This window comes from Erythrolamprus reginae, chromosome 2, assembly GCF_031021105.1.
Source record: "Erythrolamprus reginae isolate rEryReg1 chromosome 2, rEryReg1.hap1, whole genome shotgun sequence".
In the NCBI taxonomy this organism is placed as follows: Eukaryota; Metazoa; Chordata; class Lepidosauria; order Squamata; family Dipsadidae; genus Erythrolamprus; species Erythrolamprus reginae.
In genome coordinates this window covers 180,198,088-180,222,277 of record NC_091951.1, presented here as the reverse complement: position 1 = coordinate 180,222,277, position 24,190 = coordinate 180,198,088, and the positions used below count along the sequence as shown (strand labels likewise).

The 24,190-nt window shown below is 44.5% G+C and overlaps 1 protein-coding gene across 1 annotated transcript; it reads right to left on the bottom strand.

Moving 5' to 3' along the window:
* Positions 1-1,301: 1,301 nt before the first annotated feature.
* On the bottom strand, positions 1,302-20,418 carry SLC39A5 (solute carrier family 39 member 5). The gene is made up of 10 exons (XM_070740562.1): positions 19,997-20,418; positions 15,243-15,465; positions 13,118-13,292; positions 11,466-11,635; positions 10,154-10,294; positions 8,244-8,316; positions 6,115-6,366; positions 5,133-5,213; positions 4,328-4,518; positions 1,302-1,729 (listed from the first exon to the last, which is right to left on the bottom strand). Exons 1-10 carry the CDS (start codon positions 20,416-20,418, stop codon positions 1,577-1,579), a joined length of 1,881 nt encoding a protein of 626 aa, XP_070596663.1. The 3' UTR covers positions 1,302-1,576.
* Between the last annotated feature and the right edge of the window lie 3,772 nt (positions 20,419-24,190).

Below are 24,190 nucleotides of genomic sequence, written 5' to 3'. Positions count from 1 at the left end.
TAAATAAAATTTTAAAACAGGTTTCACTTGTCCTTTTAGCAAGTGCTTTTATTGGTTGTCCTACTGGGGATTTCTTGGATTCCTTCAGAGGAGACATCAACGCAAGGTTGGTGTCTTGAGTGTCTTCTGTTTCTGCCTTTTGTAGCTGGAAAAAGTTGGCCCTTATCTAGCTTCTCTGTTCTATTTGTCCTATGCACACCCCTGCAGGAGTCCTCTCTTCCCATCACAGAAAACAAATCTCAAGCTCCTCTTGGATGCTGTCTTTGGTTGAAGTGGGTATTTGTGACTTTGAAGACCCCAATTTCTAACCTGGGATAACTGCTGCTATTGAAACTATTATTAAACCAAAATGCAATAGGATAGGAACCATGAGTACCTATTGTTGTGAGTGGTCCACAACCGGGTCAGTCACAGATTCTGAGGATGAACCGTCTTGGTACCCTAGGCCAATGTTCTTGACAGGAGTCAGAGAGTGGGAGTGAGGGAGAGTTGGAACCTGAGGAACCTCCAAAGACTGCAGAAACTTCAAGGATGGTAATGTCTGAGGAAGAGGGAGGCATTGGAGATCAGGAGCCCCTATTAGATACCCGGGTCAGAAGGTCAAGAAGCAGAGAGGAATATCTTTATGGAAAAAAGTTCAGAAAGCGAGTATGAAAGAAAGTCTAGTCAGTATAGCTCTATGAAACAGTTGATCACACCTAGTCTGTATATAAGGGAGGGTTCCTGGATAAAGAGGGCTGGAGTTTTCATCATGGTGGAGGACTCTGATCTGGAGTTCCAGAACTGCTGTGCTGAGAAACTGTTGTGGCTCCTTTAAGAGTCATGCAGAGATGCCAATGAATAAGAAAGAAAAGAAACCTGGAGATCTGTAAGGGTATGTGTAATTTACAGAACCTATCTCAAGGAAGAATGATAACTATTTCTGCCTCTCCGCTGCCAGCCGTTTGTTACCACTTACCCAATTTGAGCAGGGCCTCTGCCAACATGAACTATAAAATCTGCTCCTGTCTATATAAACCATCCTTAACTATATAAAAAAATGTTTGAATTGAATCTTTTGCTCACGGGGGCTTCTTTGTTCCGATCTGGTAGACTCAAAGCAGAACACCTGGTATCGTACAAGAACCAACGGGTTACCTAGCATAGGTACAGTTTCTTAAAATCATTTTACCTTACGTTAAAACTATACATTTAAATTACGGTAGGTCCACTCTCTCCTAAGACAACTTTGCCCCTTTTCCATTTAACAAAGTATCATGGGTTTTTTCCAACATGCTAATTTTAGTGTCAACCTGCTTTATTTTATTATGTCAAGCAGGCTGAATTAAGACAACTTTCTTGACACAAAGTTTTGACTGCCACCGTATCCATCAACACAAGGCCGGGGCAGTTGGCAAAAGAGTTTGTCACTCTTCCAAACTCTCTTTTGTTCTCCTCTCCAACTTCCTTGCATTACCCAATTACAGTAAAGGAGTTTAACAGCTGCCCTTTCAGCTACAGGAAGAAGACAGTCATAACTGACAACGGAGCCAGGAGTGCATTTCGCCTTGCAGCTGGGAATTCCTTTTGCAATGCCCTACTCATTCATGCGGACACTGATGTGTTCTTCGAAGAGAGCAATGCAGAGCATAAGGCTGCCACCACTGAGAAAGCCCAGATTCTGAAGGACGAAGTGTCTGAAGGATCTTTTTTTGCTGCTGGTAGAATGCCGCTGCAACATTTCGGGTAGCTAGAAAAAAACAACCAGCTGTTATCACCTTGGCAGCATATATACTATACAGTGTTCCCTCGATTTTCGCAGGTTCGAACTTCGCGAAAAGTCTATACCACGGTTTTTCAAAAATATTAATTAAAAAATACTTCACGGTTCCCCCCCCTATACCACGGTTTTTCCCGCCTGATGACGTCATATGTCACTGCCAAACATTCGTCCGCCTTTAATAATTTTTTTAAAATAAACTTGAAACATGGTGAGTAATATTCTAAATGGTTGCTAAGGGAATGGGAAATCGCAATTTAGGGGTTTAAAGTGTTAAGGGAAGGCTTGGGATACTGTTCATAGCCAAAAATAGTGTATTTACTTCTGCATCTCTACTTCGTGGAAATTCGACTTTCGCGGGCGGCCTCGGAACGCATCCCCCGCGAAAAGTGAGGGAAGACTGTATTACAAACTGACTGATGGGATCTTTGCCCGTAAGAAGTCAGCAACAGCAAATGTATAGTCCTATGTTAATCACATTGAAATTTTCAGCTACTTGAGTCCTTAAGCAATTCAGCACCTGATGTTTTTCCCCATGATTTTTTAATTGGAGTTTTTGAAAACAAAAACACCAAAACACCAAAACAAAAATCAATGTGCAACAAAAGCATTAAATGTAAAATATATATTTACAATTACAGTTCCATATCTTTGGCTTCAATTTTTTTCTTCGTCAATCCAGTTATAGAATTTACCCCACAGTATGGTATTATTTATCCTGTTTGTTCTGTAACTCTAAGGTAAGTTTACTCCATTTCGTGCATTCCAATATTTTCCTAATTAGTAGGTCCTCTGATGGTACATTTTCATTCTTCCAGTTTTGAGCAAAAACAAATAATAATTGGCCTTTTCATATTGACCTCTAATTATTCCCAATCGATAAGTCTCAAGTTTTAGTTCTGGTATCTCTTTTATTATTTTTTGAGTCATGATCCATTTTTTTTTTTTGTTACTGGGCATGTCCACTACATATGGTAGTATGTTCCAGGTAGTGATTTCCCCATGGAAAGTTTTCATAGGGCCACTCATGCACCAGGAACGTTTCAAGATGTTTTCTAAGGAAAACATGTAGGATAGGAGAAGGGGTGAACTTCAGGTTCTGACAGGTTCTGGAGAACTGGTGATGGAAAATTTTGTAGTTTGGAGAGCCGGCAAATACCACCTCTGGGTGGACCCAGAGTGGGGTGAGACTGGGGATTTGCAGTATGGACTGGGGTGAGAATGGGGATTTTGCAATATCTTTCCCCTGCCACACCCACCAAGACACACCATGCCCACTAAGCCGCACCCACAACTGGTAGTAAAAAAAAAATTGGATTTCACCACTGGCTTGGAGGCATGTTTCTGAAATTTATCTGCAGTTTGGATTTTAAAATCACAAGACCTAATTCCTCACAAGTGTCCTACATATCTTTTATTCTCATTTCCCATAGTCTATAAAGGGAGGAACAATAAGAAGCAAAGTGTAGGTTCTGTTAGGACAAGCACCAGATTCTCTTTTCCACCCAAAAACTTTGGTATTCCACTTCTATAGTATTTGGGAGATAGGAAGAAACATTAGTATTCCAAATAAATGGTTTAAAATCTCAGAGACAAGATGCTGAATCCAGAGGTAAACTTCAGCTCATATTTCTACTTGAATCTCCCTTGATCTAGAATAGCTACAGCAGATGGAACTAGGCAGGAATTGGAGCCAGATGTACCAAGGATTTTAAAAAATCAAATTTTGCATGTTCCCTTCCCATTGCTTGGTTGAGGCTAAAGCTTTGAAAAACATTTGAACCACCCTGAAATTTGGACATCATTTTCTCTCTCAATTTAAGTAGAGGATTGTTAGACTAAAACACCGATTTGTGCTTTCCATAAAGAAGGGTGAGGAAGGACGTCAATAAGTAAGAAGGAACATTTAACATTCTGTGGTCTCCCAAATATCATTGTGATGGTTGGATTAGACCTGTGATGGCGAACCTTTTTTGGTTTGCATGCCAAAAAGGAGATGGGGAGGGAGTGTGTGCGGGCCTACACCCATAATTCCATGCATCCCCCCATACATGTGGACATGACCTGATCCCGGCAAGTGATGGCACGCCTGTTTTTTGCTCTCCGCAGGCTTCAGAGTCTTTCTAGGAGCCTGGGGAGGGCGAAAACGGCCTTCCTCACACACACTCTGGAGGTCCTCTGAAGGTAGAAAATTTGTCAACTTCCAGTTAAAATGGAAGGCCTGGGGAGGGTGAAAGCGGCCTTCCCCACCCCTCCTGGAGGTCCTCCGGTGGCCAGAAATGGCCCATTTCAAGTTGGGACCTGAGCTTGTTGCCCACCAATATGGCTCCATGTGCCACTTGTGGCACATGTTCCTTGGGTACACCATGATACGCCATTGATTCAAGGTTCCAGATGCCCACAAAGTTCAGTGTTTGAGTTTAGGCCCTCTGGTGTCAGCCACTCTTAATTCATTGATAACATGAAGATGAACTTAGAGAAGACTCCCACATGTGCCACCACTCAAGAAAAGGTCTGGTAGAAATAAAGACTTGTACCATACAGAGAGAAATGAAACATAGTCCTTACCATATCGACCAGAGCTACGTAAAGAAAAACACCAGCTGTGGTGGCGAAGATCCAGGGAGTGACTTGGGAAGTGTTCTGACTGACAATTGTCCCTAACACCATGCCCCAGTAAGCCAGGAAAGCAGACAGCAGGTTAAACAACAGCACCCATCGGAGTGGCATGCCCGCCCGGATTAAGACAGCACAGTCTCCTGCCAAAGAGAGAGAAAGTTAAGTCTACCTCAACCCTTTTGGAAGCCAGCAATGTCTAGGCATGAACTTCCTGTGGCAGGGATGGCTACTTTTGCTTCCATGATGCTTTGGGCCAGCTTGAAAACATGCAAAAAGATCAGATGGACCTGAAGCAGGATTATCCCCTAGTATCAGGGATGGACTGCTCTACTTTCAGCCTGTTTTGGGCGATCCTCTAGCGAAGACTCTGGTCCAATGAACCGCCAAATCCTACTCCTGGCTGGCCCCACCCACCCCTCCCCTCCCAGGAGTCTCCATGCGACCCGTTTTGGATGCAAGGTAAGTGCAGGGCCCATGTAGAGGATTGGAGAAGGGGAAAAATGGGCCTCTTGGAGGTTCTACAAGGCTGGAAATGGGCCCATTTCTAGCTTCTGGAGGACCTCCAGAAAGCTAGAAATGGGACAATTTCCAGCCTCCAGAGAGCCTTCAAAGCCCAGGGAAGGCAAAAATGCCCCCACTCCAGCCATGGTACAGGAGGCTCACTAAGCCACGCCCAACCATGGCCATGGCCACCCAGCAACTGGGCAGAGAACCCATTGCTAAAAATTTTGAAGCCCACCCCTAGTTTGCTCACCCAGTTCATGGGGTAGTTCATGGCAGAGGACTGCCAATGTAGTGCTTAAGCCACTGGAGAGTCCATTCGAGAAGGCAGCCCCTAGAGAAGATGAAGAAGAAGGTAGCAAGGCAATGTAGGTCTAAAAGAACCTATGGGGTGTAGCAGTGTCGGGCTAGGAGGGAGAGGTTCTGGGTTCTAATCCACCCTCTGACATGGAAGTTCCCTGGTGACTGTGGGATGGTCACTTCCTCTCACCCCACTCTCCCTCACTCCCTCATAGGGTTATGGAGGGAGGAAATTCAGGAAGAGGGAGAGCTATATATATGCCACCTTAAACTCCTGAGAAAAGGTTCTGCAAGAAGGAGACAAACGCCTCGTCATACAAATTTTTCAAGATACAAACCCAGGGTTTAAGATTCTTTTGCCTCTTCTTACAAACTATTTTCACCTTACAAACCTACCGCCACTGCTGGGATGCCCCACCTCTGGACTTCCGTTGCCAGCGAAACACCCGTTTTTGTGCTGCTGGGATTCCCTGAGGCTCCCCTCCATGGGAAACCTCACCTCCGGATTTCTGTGTTTTTGTGATGCTGCAGGAGAATCCCAGCAGGGGAATCTCAGCAGCGCAAAAACGGGCGCTTCGCTGGCAATGGAAGTCCGGAGGTGGGGTTTCCCAGGAGGGGAGCCTCAGTGAAATCGCAGCATCGCAAAAACATGGAAATCCAGAGGTGGGGTTTCCCGTGGAGGGGAGCCTCAGGGGAATCCCAGCATCGCAAAAACGGGCGCTTCGGCTGGCAAAAGGGATGAATTTGGGGCTTGCATGCATTAATTGCTTTTCCATTGATTCCTACGGGAAACATTGTTTTGTCTTACAAACTTTTCACCTTAAAAACCTCATCCTGGAACCAATTAAGTTTGCAAGACAAGGTATCACTGTATTTGGAGATATTTGGCTTTCCTGTCACGAGAAGGGAGCAAGGTGTGCTTAGAAATCACTGACCTATTGCCAATCCATCTGTGAAGTTGTGCACTCCATCCCCAAGGATAACCATCCAAGCGATGTCAGCTATCCCAGCTTTAAGAGTCCCAGCCGGGCTGTGGGAATGACCATGGTGATGGATCTCTTCTGTTTGCTTTTCCAGGCTTGACCTGCGATCTTCTGAGTTGTGAATTTGAATGGAGCAGTCCTGGACTTCGCCATACACATTTCCAGGATCCCCTTCTGTCACTCTCAAACTCTGCAATTCAGCACCTGAAAAGTTTAGACCATATTTGAAAGGGAGGGGAGGAGCTGTTTAACTTGCCTCTTTGACATCACTTCTTAAGATCATAGATCATGTGACCAAGAGCCTAGGAAACTGTGAACATGCCAAACAATGCACATTCTCTAGAGCAGCGTTTCCCAACCGGTGTGCCGCTGGGGGGGTGGCCGCAGCGGCCGCAGGCAGTCGCGAGGAGATGTCGGCGGCGAGAGGGAGCTCTCTCTCGCTCTCTCAGCTGACTGCAAGCGGGAGCCCTGACGGTGGCGGTTGGACCTGCGGCAAGTGTCCTTTGTGGCCCGGCGGGAGGGCACTGGCGATGGGAGCGGGGGGGGTGGCCGCAGCGGCCGCAGGCAGTCACAGGGAGATGTCGGCGGCGAGAGGGAGCTCTCTCTCTCTCTCAGCTGACTGCAAGCGGGAGCCCTGACGGTGGCGGTTGGACGTGCTGCTGGCGCTGCGGGCCCGGCATATACGGTGTCCAGCAGCACGTCCAGCTGCCGCCGTCAGGGCTCCCGCTTGCAGTCAGCTGAGAGAGAGAGAGAAAGAAAGAGAGACATAGCAAGAGAGGCAGAGAAAGAGAGACAGAGCAAGAAAGAGAGGCAGAGAAAGAGAAAGAGAGATAGAGAAAGAGAGAGAGAAAGAGAGACATAGCAAGAGAGGCAGAGAGAGAGAAAGAAAGAGAGACATAGCAAGAGAAAAAGAGAGACTTAGCAAGAGAGGCAGAGAGAGAGAGAAAGAGAAAGAGAAAGAAAGAGAGACATAGCAAGAGAGACAGAGAGAGAGAAAGAGAGAGAAAGAAAGAGAGATAGCAAGAGAGGCAAAGAGAAAGAAAGAGACATATAGCAAGACAGTGAAAGAGAGAGAGAGAACAAGAGAGAGAGAGAAAAGCAAGAAAGAGATAGCAAGAGAGACAGAGAGAGAGAGCAAGGGAGAGAGAAAGACATAGAGGAAGGGAAGGAGGGAGAGAGAAAGAGAAAAAAGGAGAGGAAGAAAGAAAGAAAGGGATGGAGAGAGAGAAAGAAGGGAAGGAAGGAAAAGAGAGAAAGAGGGAGAAATAGAGCGAAAGGGAGGAAGGGAGAGGGTTTTTTTGTCCAAACTTTTCTTTAGCCTGCCCCCCCGCCCCGCCCCCCTTCAGTGTTCCCCAGGATTTTGAAAATATGAATAATGTGCCGCGGCTCAAAAAAGGTTGGGAAACACTGCTCTAGAGCAGTGGTTCTCAACCTTTCTAGTGCCACGACCCCTTAATACAGTTCCTCATGTTGTGAGCCTCAACCATACGTCTAGTGCCAATTCTCCCAACAGAGCTTTAAGCTGATTGGCAGGAAGGTCAGAGGGATACCCCCACTGTAAACGCCTGATTGGTCAGATTGTAAAAATATGTTCCAAGACACCAGAATAGAAGCTTTAGTTCCTAACATCATGGAAAATTTGTCTTTTCCCATGGTCTTACGCGGCCCCTGTAAAATGATCATTCGACCCCCAAAGGGATCCCAACCCCCAGGTTGAGAATCACTGCTCTAGAGCAAGGGTAGCAAACCCAAGGATCCAGCCCAAAGGATGCGTGGATCTGGCCTGCAGGGCTGCCCTGGAAACAGTGAAGGACAAGCCCGCAGTAGTTCTGCCAGCGAAAACAGGCTCCCGAGCTTGACAGGCTCCTGCAAACCTCTGCCAGCGAAAACAGAGCTCATTTTAGTACCGTACCAAATAAGTCTTCAGTGAAGGGTGGCATACAAGTCTAATAAAATAATAATAATAATAATAATAATAGTAATAACAGTAATAATAGTAATAATAATAATAGTAATAGTAGTAATAATAATAATAATAGTAATAATAATAATAGTAATAATAATAATAATACACAACTCACTATGCGATGTCCCCTCTGCGTCATTCTCATCCACCTTAGGAGACGATTGCTCAGATTGCTTTTCTGCACGTTTCTGTCCAGGAAAAGCAAAAGAAAATTGAAAAAGAATGTTGAGATTTGAACCCACCCCAATCATAGTTCCCTCTAAGCTGAGCAGTGAGCAATCGCTCACTTAAAAATCACCATCAACTCAGAGTTTTCCAAACCTGACCAGAAGCCGAGAGGGAAAGAGTGAGAGGGAAGGAGAGAGAGAGGAAGAGAGGAAGAGAGAGAAACAGATAGAAAAGAGGAAGGAAAAGAGAAAGAAAAAGAATGGGAGTAAGGAAGAGAGAAAGAAAATCAAAATCTAGTTTGAAACTAGCTCAACTATTTAAGTGGCATTTTGATATTGATAGAGTTGCCCTATTATGAGCTCACTGTTATAGACACACAGTACAGTATTTTATTTTGAAATTCTCTGAGGCAAAACAGGGTGGGTTTTTTATTTGTTTGTTTGTTTGTTTGTTTGTTTATTATTTCTGTGCCACTCAGTCCCGAAGGGACTGCCGCTCAGACACTATACTTTTCTGCCCACCCCCCAAAAAAATTTGAGGGAACACTGACCCCAATGATGCCAGAGGATATAGTCTTCTTGTAGTGGAGGGCAGCAGTATAGCACCAGGGCTCAAAAACTTTAGCAAGCGGTTCTCTGCCTGTTTCCTGGGTGGGCATGGCTTAGCTTCCTGCACCTTGACGGGAAGGGTTTTTTTTGCCCTCCCAGACTCCAGAGGTTTTCCTCAAGCTTCCAGGATGCTGAAAATGGCCTTCCCAGGCTTTGAAGGCCCTCTGGAGGCCAGAAATTGGCCTTCCGTTAGACCCATTTTTTTACCCTCCCTGAGCCTGCATTTACCTGCATCCAAAATGGTCTGTGTGGGGACTCCTGGGTGGAATGGGCAGGGAGTGGGATTTGAGGGTTCTCTGAACTGCACAGAATCTTAGCTAGAGGTTCTCCCGAAACTCTGCGAACCCCCAGAAGCCCACCCCGAACATGGGCATAATTCAGAGATGCCTTTTCTCATTCTAGGGGAAACCTTAAGACATTTTTGTTTATTTGACTCAGATTAGGCATATGTACATGAATGACACATGTCTTTTCCTGCCTTGAGAAGTGTTATAATCCAGAGCTACCAACATTTTTACCACCACACTGGTGGGCGTGGCTTATGCATTTCCTCTCAACATCTTCCAGTGCAAATTGGGTGCTCTAGGGTGGAGCTCCATTTTCACTACCCCACTGCATTCCTCCCTGTCTGGGCAGTAGCCCACCCCTGAATCCAGTGTACAGTGATACCTCATCTTACAAACGCCTCGTCATACAAACTTTTAGAGATACAAACCCGAGATTTAAGATTTGTTTGCCTCTTCTTACAAACTATTTTCACCTTACAAACCCACCGCTGCTGCTGGGATGCCCCGCCTCCGGACTCCCATTGCCAGCGAAGCAGCCGTTTTTGTGCTGCTGAGGCTCCCCTCCATGGGAAACCCCACCTCCAGAATTCCATGTTTTTGTGATGCTGCAGGGAAATCCCAGCAGGGGAAACCCAGCAGTGCAAAAACGGGCGCTTCGCTGGCAAAGGAAGTCTGGAGGTGGGGTTTCCCAGTGAGGGGAGCCTCACTGAAATCACAGCATTGCAAAAACACAGAGGTCCGGAGGTAGGGTTTCCCATGGAGGGGAGCGTCAGGGAAATCTCAGCAGCACAAAATTGGGCGCTTCGGCTGGCAAAAGGGGTGAATTTTGGGCTTGCACGCATTAATCGCTTTTCCATTGATTCCTATGGGAAACATTGTTTCATCTTACAAATTTTTCACCTTAAGAACCTCGTCCTGGAACCAATTAAGTTTGTAAGACAAGGTATCACTGTATTTCTTACCCTCTTTGCACGAATTTGGTTGAGGGTCCCCATGAGGTTCTCAGTGAGGAAGAGAAAGTAAATGCCTCCTAGGACACACAGACCCTTCAGAATGCCATCTTCTTCTTCCAAGGCCAGCAGACCATGGGAGCTCATCTGTGCCTGAATGAAAACAATTGTTCTGAGCAGAGATAGGAAGAATTCAGAACAGAGATTAAATCGTTTTAAAACCACCTTAAAAAAGGACTGGAAAGATCTGAGCAAAAATCCCCACATTCGTTCTTCATGTGTTGTGGTTAGCTCTGGCCCAGCTCCTGCCCCAAGGACTGTGGATGTGGGGGAGACATCCACATGCTGCAGGCTTGTTTTGCCCCCGATGGAATCTGCTGACCAAGAAGACATGAGTGACAGGGAGGAGGAGAGTGTGGCAGACAGCTCAGGAGATAAATTATCTAGCTCCTCCTTGGATTCAGAACAAGAGTTAATGATACAGCCATGCATGAGGAGAGCGATGCATAGGCAACAACAACTGAGAGATTATTATCAAAGAAAATGAGGCCACCTGTGGTTGGGTGGGGCTGTGGTAATTAGTGAGGCTGCTATAAATAGCAGCTTGTGGGTTTGGCCATTGTGGAGGATTATCTGATCGTTGTGTTTCGTAACTGCTTTACTGACTTTGACTTTTTGTGTGCTGATTTTTCCCCGCTTTGAAACTAACCCAGAGCAAAGTGTGTTTCACTTTGTGAAAGAAGAAGGACTGTGAATTACCTCACAGCTGCAAGCTAAGTATCACAGAACTGATAAGGGACTTGTACAAATTACCAGTTTGTTTGGAGACGAGTGCTCTTTGCTATACCAAAAGAGGGCTTAGTTTAAGTGACTTTTCATTATAAAGAACATTGTTTTGAATTTTCAAACGTGTGTGTGTCTGAAATTTGTACCTGTGAATTTTTGGGAGGATTCTACCAGAGAGCCCGACAGAACGTCATGGAAACATTGACAGGCATTCAACTAGTATCACTTTGACCCTATTCGCCTGGGAGCAAGTCCTGCTGAGTTTAACAATAGCATTAATGATGAGGAATCCTGTTGTCAAGAAGACAACTAAAAGGGAGGCAAACCTACAAGTCCTAAGGAGTATTCACTGAGTTGAAACATGGGAGATATACCTCATTAAAAACAACAGGATCGAACTATTGATGAGAATGATGTGAAGAGGTCAGAATCCCAACACCTTAGGTGGGTTTCCCTGTAAATGTTGAGATGGTTGGGTGGTAGCCACTTACCTCTGGACAACGCTACCCCAAATGGAAGAAAGAGGGGTGGTACATACATGTGGCCAGAGGTGCAGCAAGGCGTCCCCACACAATGTCCCCACAGCTAACGCCACCAGAAAAGTCAGGAGGAACTGGAAGATTTCTCCACTGAGTAGGGGCACCAAGATGATGGCCAGTGCTGAGGGCAAGCTGGTCAGGGTAATAGCCAAAAATCCCCAGCCCAGGCCTGTGGAAAGCACAGAGGAATAAAAAGAAACACAGCTCTAAAACAAGCAAGTTGCACATAGTGGTGGTCCTATTAGCTACGCTTCCCTGGGATGGAAAGACCAGAATACCTTCTATCTAGAGATTGCAATGAATAGTTTCTTCACAAGATAGTAACGAAGGCACAAGTAAATATATATATCTTCTTAAAATAACTCCTAGAAAATAGGCTGGAGGCAGAGGATGTTGGGATAAAAGCCAGTTTGCTGAAAGAAAAGTTGAATCAAGAAGCCATGAATAAATACTCAGGCAACTTGAGGCTTGAGTATGATTTTAGAAGACATTTTCTCTTTTGTTCAGTAAGGATTTTCTGAAGAACAATTTCAGTGACCTTGAAGGGAAGGCACGGAATATTGTTTTGCATATTTTAAATAAGTATGCAGCAGTGTGCGTTGGCAGAAGAAATGTGAAATTCTTTGCAAGATTAGAAAGAACAGTAAAAAAAAAGAAGGAAAGAACTGAAAGCTAAAAGGACGCCATGCTGAATGAGTGAGGGAGATTTGGTCCAGGGAAAGAGAGGGAGAAGAAAGAAAAGCCCAAAACTAACATGACTACTGCATTTATATAGCAGTAGATTGAACCTGCTGCAATGTTTACCCGGTGTTAAAATTGATAACATATTACCGGTACTCATTTTGTTTATTTTTCTAACAAAATATACAGCCTTGGTGAGGTTGTGTGGTCATGACATGATGACCCACACATTGTCGGACACACACATCCAATTTACAATTTGCCACATCCAGAATCTTCAGCTACACCTTTCGATAAATTAAGGGTAGAAGTGGAAGTAGGAAACCAACGGCCACCTCACCACATTCCCCAAACTACAAACAGTAACAAACACCCTCAGAAATCACATCACCAAAATCCATCGATTGCAGCACCCAAAACGAAGGCCCCAACTTGGGTGTCTTTTAAGGCTGGGCCTGGAAACACTTTCCTTCCCTCCCACCTCACACTCCCCTTTCAAGCTGTACAGGGAGGTCTCGGCCTACAACCAGAACTGAGCCCCAATGTCACAACTGTTATAAGCGAATCACTGCATTTATTAAGTTAGTGACACGGTTGGTAAAGTGAATCTGGCTTCCCAAATTGATTTGGCTTGTCAGTAAGGTTGGAAAAGGGGATCATGTGACCTTGGGATATAGCAACGGTCATAAATATGAGTCAGTTGCCAAGCATCTAAATTTTGATCACGTGATCAGGGGGACGCTGGACCAGTCCAAAGTGTGAAAAACAGTAATAAGTCACTTTTTTCAGTGCTGTTGTCATTTTGAATGAAATGTTGAAAGTTGAGGACTACCTGTAAAGTGGAGGGGGAGAGCTTTGACCACGCCTCCTCCTGTGATGTCACTAACTCCGCCTCCTGCTTCTCACCCAGGCCAACCTGACTGGAAATGCGCGTGCCAGAGTGATTTGAGAAGGGCGGAAGGTCCCTTACCGATCCAGAGGGAATTCCCGTCGGTGTCGAAAGTCACATCGTCCAAGTGCTGGATGCAAACACGGCTATCGATCTGGTAGAGCAGGGCTGGGCACAGCAGGGTGAACTGCTCTGGGGTGATTTTGGAGACAGTATTCATGCCAAAATTGACAAGCAGCTGAGACACATTGAGGCACTGGAGAGAGAAGAACAACCCCCGGAAAGCTGCTTATTGTGGAAATGAGTAATGGGATTAAAATGGGCTTGCGGGGCTCCAACCAGGACAGAACGCACTTCCATTACAATTATCCATTTTTCTGGGGGGGGGGGGAGAGTATTCCTGAGAAGAGGAAAAAAACCATTGCCCAGTGTTGTGGTTAGCTCTGGCCCAGCTCCTGCCCCAAGGACTGTGGATGTGGGGGAGACATCCACATGCTGCAGGCCTGTTTTGCCCCCGGTGGAATCTGCTGATGAAGGCTCCTCTGACCAAGAAGACATGAGTGACAGGGAGGAGGAGAGTGTGGCAGACAGCTCAGAAGGAGATCAATTATCTAGCTCCTCCTTGGATTCAGAACAAGAGTTAATGATACAGCCACGCATGCGGAGAGTGATGCATAGGCAACAACAACTGAGAGATTATTATCAAAGAAAATGAGGCCACCTATGGTTGGGTGGGGCTGTGGTAATTAGTGAGGCTGCTATAAATAGCAGCCTGTGGGTTTGGCCATTGTGGAGGATTATCTGATCCTTGTGTTTCGTGCCTGCTTTACTGACTTTAACCTTTGGTGTGCTGATGTTTCCCCGCTTTGAAACTAAACTAGGGCAAAGTGTGTTTCACTTTGTGAAAGGAGAAGGACTGTGAATTGCCTCACAGCTGCAAGCTTAGTATCACAGAACTGATAAGGGACTTGTACAAATTACCAGTTTGTTTGGAGGCAAATGCTCTTTGCTATACCAAAAGAGGGCTTGGTTTAAATCAATTTTCATTATAAAGAATATTGTTTTGAATTTTCAAACGTGTGTCTGTCTGAAATTTATACCTGTGAATTCTTGGGAGGTGTCAACCAGAGAGCCCGACAGAACACCCAGCTTGTGAGAGGAATTACAGTAACAGAAATAGGCAGCATGGGAAATGGGAATTACGTTGTGCTTTCTCTGGGAACTACAGAAAAATTCAGCATTCCTGAAAAGCTGAGGTAGGATTCTACACCAGTTGTGAAACATTGTGTTTTTTTTAATGAGAATGTGATGGTGTCTGTATGTCACTATAGGGCGCATCTTTTAATAGCTGTTTTTATAGGATGGCTTTTGAAAACAGACATTTGTTGCATTGGTTTAATAAGTCCCTTCTAGCCGTCTATTTTGGGGGATAGTTGGTAATAATAAAGTTTCTGTCAATTATTAGTTTTTGAAAATCAGATGCAGGCTGAAGGTCTTCTCTAGCAAAGGTCTCCAACCTTGGCAAATTTAAGCCTGGTGGACTTCAACTCCCAGAATTCCCCAGCCAGCTTACCTTTCCCAGAATGCTAGGAATTGAAGTTTGCCAGGCTTAAAGTTGCCAAGGTTGGAGAACCCTGACCTATAGGTTACCATCCACAGGTGTTGATCTCCGAGTGCCCCATTTCAAGCACATATATGAGTTCTTTCCAAATGGAACATGTGCCCAGTGTAAACAAAGAATCTCTACTCATTTCCTATCTTTCAGTCCATAAAATCCCATCTCCCCACTCCCACCAACACATACCCTTAAACCAGTGGTTCTCAACCTGGGGATTAGGACCCCTTTGGGGGTCGAACAACTGTTTCACAGGGGTCTCCTAAGACCATAGGAAAAGACAATTTTCCCATGGTGTTAGGAACTAAAGCTTCTATTCTGGCCCCTTGGAACATATTTTTACAATCCGACCAATCAGGTGTTTACAGTGGGGGTGTCCCTCCGACCTTCCTGCCAATCAGCTTAAAGCTCTGTTAGGAGAATTGGTGCTAGACATATGATTGGAAGTCACCAAAGCATGAGAAACTGTATTAAGGGGTTGCAGCATTAGAAAGGTTGAGAACCACTGCAACTTAAAGCATAATTGCTTCCCCGCCAGCCCAGTATAGTCAATACACTTGCTGCGGTTAGAGGCCCAACCCATCTTCTTACATCTTCATGCAGGTGATTGAAGACCGAATGATCCAAGGCAATGACTCCGTCCAGAAGGTTCAGGTTAGAAAGTCCGTGGGGAGGCATGAAAATATTTTCCTTTTTCTCCTTGTCGGATTTCTCTCGGCCTGGCCCAAAGCTGGGCTTGAGGACATGGCTGACCTCGTGGAAGGTAGGAGAAACGGGGGTATGGTGTTCAGGGTCCAGCAGAGAGAATCCTGGTCTGAAGGACACGTGAAATCATCATCAACTCAACAGGGAAAGATTTCAGTGAAATGTTAAGAAACCATTCTCATACTGCAAAACTAACTAAAACTCCCTGTGAATAATCAGAAGAAGAAAAAAGAACTAAGAGAAATAGAACTAAAACAACACAAAGCTGCAGGTTTGAAGATAATTATTTATTTATGTATTTATTTATTTATTAGATTTGCATGCCGCCCCTGTCCGCAGACTCCGGGCGGCTCACAACACAATAAAACAGTTCATAACAAATCCAATAATTTACAATTTAAAATATTTAAAAAAACCCATTATTAAGCAGACATACCTACAAACATACCATACATAAATTGTATAGGCCCAGGGGAGATATCTCAGTTCCCCCATGCCTGATGACAAAGGTGGGTTTTGAGGAGTTTACGAAAGGCAAGGAGGGTAGGGGCAGTTCTAATCTCTGGGGGGAGCTGGTTCCAGAGAGTTGGGGCCGCCACAGAGAAGGCTCTTCCCCTGGCTCTTCCGCCACAGAGAAGGCTCTTCCCCTGGGGCCTGCCAACCGACATTGTTTAGTTGACGGGACCTGGAGGAGGCCCACTCTGTGAGACCTAATCGGTCGCTGGGATTCGTGCAGCTGGGATTCGTGCAACAGCAGGCGGTCTCGGAGATATTCTGGTCCAATGCCATGAAGGGCTTTATAGGTCATAACCAACGCTTTGAATTATTATTTTCAATGTATATCTCACTTTTACTCCTGAAGTTTATCATGGTGTAATAGCTTTCCCTCCTTCTGTTTTTCCCCTCACAACAATCCTGTGGAGTAGTTTGGACTAAGAGTTAGCGAATGTCTGTGGCTGAGAGTGGGATTTCCTAGTTGAAAGCAGAATCAGTATATTGCATTCATTTCATGACATTTCTTTATTATTATTATAAATATCCAACCAACTAATATATATATGGTCCTCGCTTAGACTGCCGTACAGTAGCTTTGGCAGTTACAACGATGATGAAAATATAACCATCTCTCATTTACAGGTCATAGAGGTCTGTAAAGCTAAAGATGGATATCAACAGGCTAAAACTCAACCCTGACAAGACGGAGTGGCTGTGGGTTTTGCCTCCTAGGAGAATTCCATCTGTCCATCCATTACCCTGGGGGAGGGGGGAATTATTGACCCCCCTCAGAGAGGGTCCGCAACTTGGGCGTCCTCTTCAATCCACAGCTAACATTGGAACAACATCTTTCGGCTGTGGCGAGGGGACGTTTGCACAGGTTCGCCTGGTGCACCAGTTGTGACCCTATCTGGACAGGGAGTTGTTGCTCACAGTCGCTCATGCCCTCATCACCTCGAGGTTCGACTACTGCAACGCTCTCTACATGGGGCTACCTTTGAAGAGTGTTCGGAAACTTCAAATCGTGCAGAATGCAGCTGCGAGAGCTATCATGGGCATTCCCAGATATGCCCATGTTTCATCATCACTCTGTAGCCTGCACTGGCGGCCAATCAGTTTCCGGTCACAATTCAAAGTGTTGGTTATGACCTATAAAGCCCTATATGGCATCGGACCAGAATACCTCCGGAACCGTCTTCTGCTGCACGAATCCCAGCGGCTGATAAGGTCCCACAGAGTTGGCCTTCTCCGGGTCCCTTCGACTAAACAATGTTGTCTGGCGGGCCCCAGGGGAAGAGCCTTCTCTGTGGCAGCCCCAGCCCTCTGGAATCAACTCCCCCTGGAGATTAGAACAGCTCTCACCCTCCTTGCCTTTCATAAGTTATTCAAGACCCACCTTTCTTGTCAGGCATGGGGTAACTGAGATACCCCTGAGCACATATAGTTTATGTATGGTATGACTGTGCTGTATGGTTTTTAATGATGGGTTTTTTAAATGTTTTGTTTCTTTTTAAATATTGGATTTGTATATTTTTGTGATTGCTGTGAGCTGCTCTGAGTTTTCGGAGAGGGGCGGCATACAAATCTAATAAATTATTATTACCGGTATTACTATTATTATTATTATTATTATTATTATTATTATTATTATTATTAAAAGAACACTGAAGTAAGATCATAAGCACGTAGCAGTTTTGTTTAGTGACTGCTTTGCTTAATGACTGAGTTGCCAATTCTGGTTGTGGTTGCTAAATTTATTAATTTAAGTAGATTTCTATGCCACCCTCCTCAGCCGACTCAGGGCGGCTAAATGAGGACTCCCTCCCTCTATTTTTTCTGAATCTCTCTCCCTCCTCTCACTGTAATGTTAGCCCAAATTGTTTGAATCGTTGGCTGACAGAGAAGAGCTGCTGCTTCACTTCCTTTTTGTAGTAGGTAGTACCTGGAATGCACTACTTGACTGTAGTTTCTTCCCCAAACCCCAAAAACTTTAACCTGAGGTTAACCTTTAACCTTAATTGACCACTCCCCATTTCTAAGAGGTCTGTAAGGAATGTGCATAAGTGCACCACTGTGCCTACCATCCCTGTCCTACTGTCATGTCCTATTGTCCTCTTTTTCTCTTGCAGTAGTTGAAGCAGGCCAAAATATCTCCAGGACCGCCTTCTGCCGCACGAATACCAGCGACTGATTAGGTCCCACAGAGTTGGCCTTCTCCGGGTCCTGTCGACTAAACAATGTCGTCTGGTGGGTCCCAGGCGAAGAGCCTTCTCTGTGGCGGCCCCAACCCTCTGGAACCAGCTCCCCCCCCTGAGATTAGAACTGCCCCCCCTCTCCTTGCCTTTCGTAAACTCCTTAAAATCCACCTCTGCCATCAGGCATGGGGAAACTGAAATAACTTCCCCAGGCCTATATTGTTTATGTATGATGTGTTGTGTGCATGTTTTTAAATTATGGGTTTTTAGTTTAAATTATTAGATTTGTATTACATATTGTTTTGCTACTATTGTTGTGAGCCGCCCCGAGTCTACGGAGAGGGGCGGCATACAAATTTAATAAATAATAATAATTATTATTATTATTATTGCTAGCTCTCGACTTCTTTGAAAAGACAAGAAATGTTTCAACAGCCCCATTTCAGCAGGTTGCCTGGATCAGCAAGATCAGAACGCTGAGGCTAGCAATATGTTTGTTTTGCTTGGGCTCAGGTTCTGCGCAAGATGTTAGCTGCCGATCAAGGACATAACAACACCATGCTTTAATTAATTCATTCTTCAATGGAAATATGTGCTGGCAATTTTCCATTGTGTATAGACGGAAGTATCTTTCCCTCACACTCGGGGGGGCTAATTTGTCTCAGACCTCGCTTGGCATTTGCCCACCTGACTTGAACATGTTCTTCAGATTCTTTCCTAGAGAATAAGCAGCAGGAGACAAAAGAACCAGCATCAGCTTGATTTATCTCTGAAGTATTCTTAGCAAACAAACAAGGTCCGGATGCTTTGTTTGGAAGTACACCCAGCCTGCCCAGAAGAACAAGGCAAAGGTACCCTGAGTGCCCATGCTCACTTGGAAAGCTACCGTATTTTTCGGAGTATAAGATGCATCTTTTTCCTCCTTAAAAGAGGCTGATAATTTGGGTGCATCTTATACTTTTCCCCCCAGCTCTTACCTTGCAGGCTCTTTCATTGTTTCTCTCTGCCAATAATGTTTCCCAAACCCTAAGTCTTTGCAGGTTTTTTCCCCCCATTGCTTTAACTTGCTCGGAATAAGTTTCTTTCCAGCCCTAACCAGGTGCTAATGATGTTCCCAGCTCTTACCGGCTTGCAAGCTCTTTCATTGTTACTCTCTGCAAAGAATGTTTCCCAAACCTTGTCTTTGTAGGGGTTTTTTTTCCATTCTCTACTTGCTCCAAATGTTTCTTTCCAGCCCTAACCAGCTCTTGTCACCCTCCAAGCGCTTTCATTGTTACTCTCTGCAAAGAATGTTTTCCAAGCCCTAAGTCTTTGCAGGGTTTTTTTCCCCATTGCTTTAACTTGCTCGGAATAAGTTTCTTTCCAGCCCTAACCAGGTGCTAATGATGTTCCCAGCTCTTACTGGCTTGCAAGCTCTTTCATTGTTACTCTCTGCAAAGAATGTTTCCCAAACCTTGTCTTTGTAGGGTTTTTTTTTTCATTCTCTACTTGCTCCAAATGTTTCTTTCCAGCCCTTATCAGCTCTTGTCACCCTCCAAGCGCTTTCATTGTTACATCTCTGCAAAGAATATTTTCCAAGCCCTAAGTCTTTGCAGGGTTTTTTCCATTGCTCTATTCGCTCCAAATGTTTCTTTCCAGATGCTAATGATGTTCCCAGCTCTTACTAGCTTGCAAGCTCTTTCATTGTTATTCTCTCCAAATAAAGTTTTTTTAAAGCCCTAACCAGGGGATAAAATAATGTGCTGAAGCTGACCAGACTAAGAACACTAGACAGATGATTACCTGGTAAGCAGATTCTTTTCCCTATTTTCCTCCCTAAAAACTAAGGTGCATCTTATACTCTGGAGTGTCTTATACTCTGAAAAATACAGTATTTTATGAATGGACAAGCCTTCCACAGTGTGGCCATTTTTACCCGCTGGATGTTTCCACTCTTTAAAATGGACCCACCTGGTGGGGGTGACACTTTCCACTTGAGTTTTGGCCCCGTGCTCTGTCTTGCCAATGTGATCCAGTGCTGAGTGGGAGTGCAGATGCTTGTTCTCCTGGACCTCAAGGATGTCCAGATGGGAGACATGACCGTGTCCCAGTTCCTCGTGTTCAATCTCCACCACCTGCACCTTCCCCAGCCCCAGGCTTAGCAGGAGGCGGGTCAGGCCCTCAAAGGACAAAGTGCCGTTCTCACCATACTGCTGAAACAACTGCTGCATGTAGTAACCATGCTCTTGAGCGGCGTCTTCCAGCAGAGGCCCAGCCGTCCCGCCAGCCAGCAAGTCACTCGGCTCACCCTGGGCAAAACGGCATATGGCCTGCAGGGAGAGCCAAGCCACGCAGAATCCAGCCAGAGGGAATCTCAGAATCCGCTGGTCCATCAACGGGGGCTGCAACTGAAAGGGAAAAAAGTCTCTGAGCCCTGAGGGAGAATCGCAGTCTTAGAGCTGTGGCACTTATCCACAGATAACACCCTTGAAAATTGTTATTTATTTACTTACTTACTTACTTACTTACTTACTTACTTACTTACTTACTTACTTACTTACTTACTTACTTATTTTGTCCAATACATAATACACATTGAAGAGAATAGATATGTAGTAATATAAATAAAGAAAAGATATAAAAGTATAGGTGAACATATTTGAAAGGAAGAAAAGATAAATGAGATAAGGAGAGACAATTGGACAGAGACTGGTGAACTTATGCACACCCCCTTACTTACCTCTAAGGAACCTGGAGAGGTCAATCGTGGATAGTCTAAGGGGAAAATGTTGGGGGCTAGGGGTTGACACTACTGAGTCAGGTAATGAGTTCCACGCTTCGACAACTTGGTTGCTGAAGTCATATTTTTTACAGTCAAGTTTGGAGCGGTTAATATTAAGTTTGAATCTGTTGCGTGCTCTTGTGTTGTTGTGGTTGAAGCTGAAGTAGTCATTGACAGGTAGAATGTTGCAGCATATGATTTTGTGGGCAATACTTAGATCGTGTTTTAGGCGATGTAGTTCTAAGCTTTCTAGACCTAGGATTGATAGTCTGCTTTCGGAGGGTATTCCAAAGATACTTCACCAGAAGAGCCCTTCACTCCTCCACTCGAAACAGAATACCCTACGAGACTAGACTTTCAATCCTGGGCCTAGAAAGCCTAGAACTAAGACGCCTTAAACAAGATCTAAGTATTGCCCACAAGATCATATGCTGCAACATCCTGCCTGTCGGCGACTACTTCAGTTTCAACCACAACAACACAAGAGCACACAACAGATTTAAACTTAATATTAACTGCTCCAAACTTGACTGTAAAAATATGACTTCAGAAACCGAGTTGTCGAAGAGTGGAACTCATTACTGGACTCCATAGTGTCATCCCCAAACCCCCAACCCTTTACCCTTAGATTATCTACAGTTGACCTATCCAGATTCCTAAGAGGTAAGTAAGGGGCGAGTACAAGTGCACTAGAGTGCCTTCCGTCCCCTGTCCTATTGCTCTCCTATATCTCCTATACCTTTCTTCTATTCTTATATCTCTTCATCTATTCTTTCATTGATATGTTCATTGATAATGTTCCTATATCTTCTCTTCTCTTCTTTCTTAGATATATTTTATTATGAGTATCTCCTCTATAAACTTCATCATGTATTTTACTATGTCTATACCCACTAAAACCCTCATTGCATATTGGACAAAATCAATCAATCAATCAATCAATCAATCAATCAATCAATCAATAGATAAATAAATAAATAGATACTGGAAGAGAAACAAATCCTTATTTGCTAACATCTGTGAGGGCAGAGCAGGCGGGGGTTGCTACTTACCACCGCTACCAGTGCAATGCGCGCGCAGCTTTGGGTCGCCAGTGAGATTTTGCTTCTGCACATGTGCAGGAAGCAAAATCTTGCGAGAGGATGCACATGTGTGTGTGATTTTGGTGGACCAGTAAAGAAGCAAAAAATTGCTGAAATCTCACACGCACATGCATCCCCTCACAAAATTTTGCCTCCTGCGCATGTACATAAGCCAAATCTCGCTGGGACCTGCACATGCATCGCCAGAGATGCAGATTTGCGCAGCTCCAGTTTCGCAGATAGCAACCCAATACTGGGCCAGAGAGAGATCCTTGCTATGACTGGCTAAGAGGAGAACTTGCAAGAGGACTTACAGGATCTCATTAACTGTCCAATCATGGTCTTTTCCTGTTCATTCCTTTCAGCCTTCCTTATGTTTGTGTTTGACTAAGTCCTTATTCATTCTGCCTCTGTGGCCTCAACATTCCTCTTTTGTACTGAGTGTTCCCTTTTCAGTTCAGTTCATTTTCACTCAGTACCTGCCTATACAGTCTGGATCCAGACTTGTTTATCACATATACTTAAGTATCTTAAGTTTAAGCTCATCTGTTTGGAACCCATATCGCATCTCAGACATCAACACCCTTGAAAATGTCCAAAGATACTTCACCAGAAGAGCCCTTCACTCCTCCACTCGAAATAGAATACCCTACGAGACTAGACTTTCAATCCTGGGCCTAGAAAGTTTAGAACTAAGATGCCTTAAACAAGATCTAAGTATTGGCCACAAGATCATATGCTGCAACGTCCTGCATGTCAGCGACTACTTCAGCTTCAACCACAACAGCACAAGAGCACACAACAGATTTAAACTTAATATTAACCGCTCCAAACTTGACTGTAAAAAATATGACTTCAGTAACTGAGTTGTCAAAGCGTGAAACTCATTACCGGACTCCATAGTGTCATCCCCAATCCCCCAACACTTTACCCTTAGATTATCTACGGTTGACCTATCCAGATTCCTAAGAGGTCAGTAAGGGGCGTGTACAAGTGCACTAGAGTGCCTTCCGTCCCCTGTCCTATTGCTCTCCTATATCTCCTATTCCTTTCTTCTATTCCTATATCTCTTCTTCTATTCTTTCATTGATATGTTCTATTACTATACCTTCTTTTCTATTATTTCTTAGATATATTTTACTATGAGTATCTCCTCTATAACCTTCATCATGTATTTTACTATGTGTATATAGATACATACCCACTAAAACCCTCATTGTGTATTGGACAAAATCAATCAATCAATCAATCAATCAATCAATAAATAAATAAATAGATACTGGAAGAGAAACAAATCCTTATTTGCTAACATCTGTGAGGGCAGAGCAGGCGGGGGTTGCTACTTACCACCGCTACCAGTGCAATGCGCGCGCAGATTTGGGTCGCCAGTGAAATTTTGCTTCTGCACATGCGCAGGAAGCAAAATCTTGCGAGAGGATGCATGTGTGTGTGTGATTATGGTGATTTTTTTTGGCTTCCGCGCATGTGCAGAAGCAAAAAATTGCTGAAATCTCACACGCACACGCATCCCCTCACAAAATTTGCACATGCACAGAAGCCAAATCTCGCTGGGACCTGCACACGCCAGAGATGCGGATTTGCAAGCGCAACCCAATACTGGGCCAGAGAGAGATCCTTGCTATGACTGGCTAAGAGGAGGACTTGCAAGAGGACTTCCATCCTGTCGTCTTCTTAGCCAGATGTTTAAAAGGAGAGACCTTCTAAACATCTGTTCTTGACAGGATTCCTTGAAGGATCTCAAAAGTTTTGGGCTTGCACAACAAACAGCTCAGTTATTTCCTCATAGTTCAGATCTATGTTTGCATGTAAAGAGCCGGGGTGGCGCAGCAGGTAGAGTGCTGTACTGCATGCCACTAAAGCTGACTGCTAGATCTGCAGGTCAGTGGTTCAAATCTCACCACTGGCTCAAGGTTGACTCAGCCTTCCATCCTTCTGAGGTGGGTAAAATGAGGACCCGGATTGTGGGGGCAATATGTGGCTCTGTTAAAAAGGTGCTATTGCTAACATGTTGTAAGCCGCCCTGAGTCTAAGGAGAAAGGCGGCACAAAAATCAAACCAAGCAAGCAAACAAGCAAACAAGCAAACAAACAAACAGACAAATAAATCAATAAATCAATCAATCTTGATCATTATTTTACACATTTTCATGCTGTCACAATAAAAAATGCTCCCCAAAGGCTCGATATAGAAAATAGAGATAATTGTTGACTTATGACCATAATCGAGCCCGACATTTCTGCTGCTAAGAATTTGTTAAGTGAATTTTGCCATATTTTACAA

Coding starts and splice junctions, on each gene's coding strand:
- SLC39A5 (XM_070740562.1), bottom strand. CDS start 20,418: ATGGACCAGCGGATTCTGAGATTCCCTCTGGCTGGATTCTGCGTGGCT. Junction 13,293..15,242: donor TCAATCACCTGCATGAAGAT/GTAAGAAGATGG, acceptor TTCTCTCTCCAG/TGCCTCAATGTGTCTCAGCT. Junction 5,214..6,114: donor CACAGATGGATTGGCAATAG/GTCAGTGATTTC, acceptor CATCTTCTCTAG/GGGCTGCCTTCTCGAATGGA.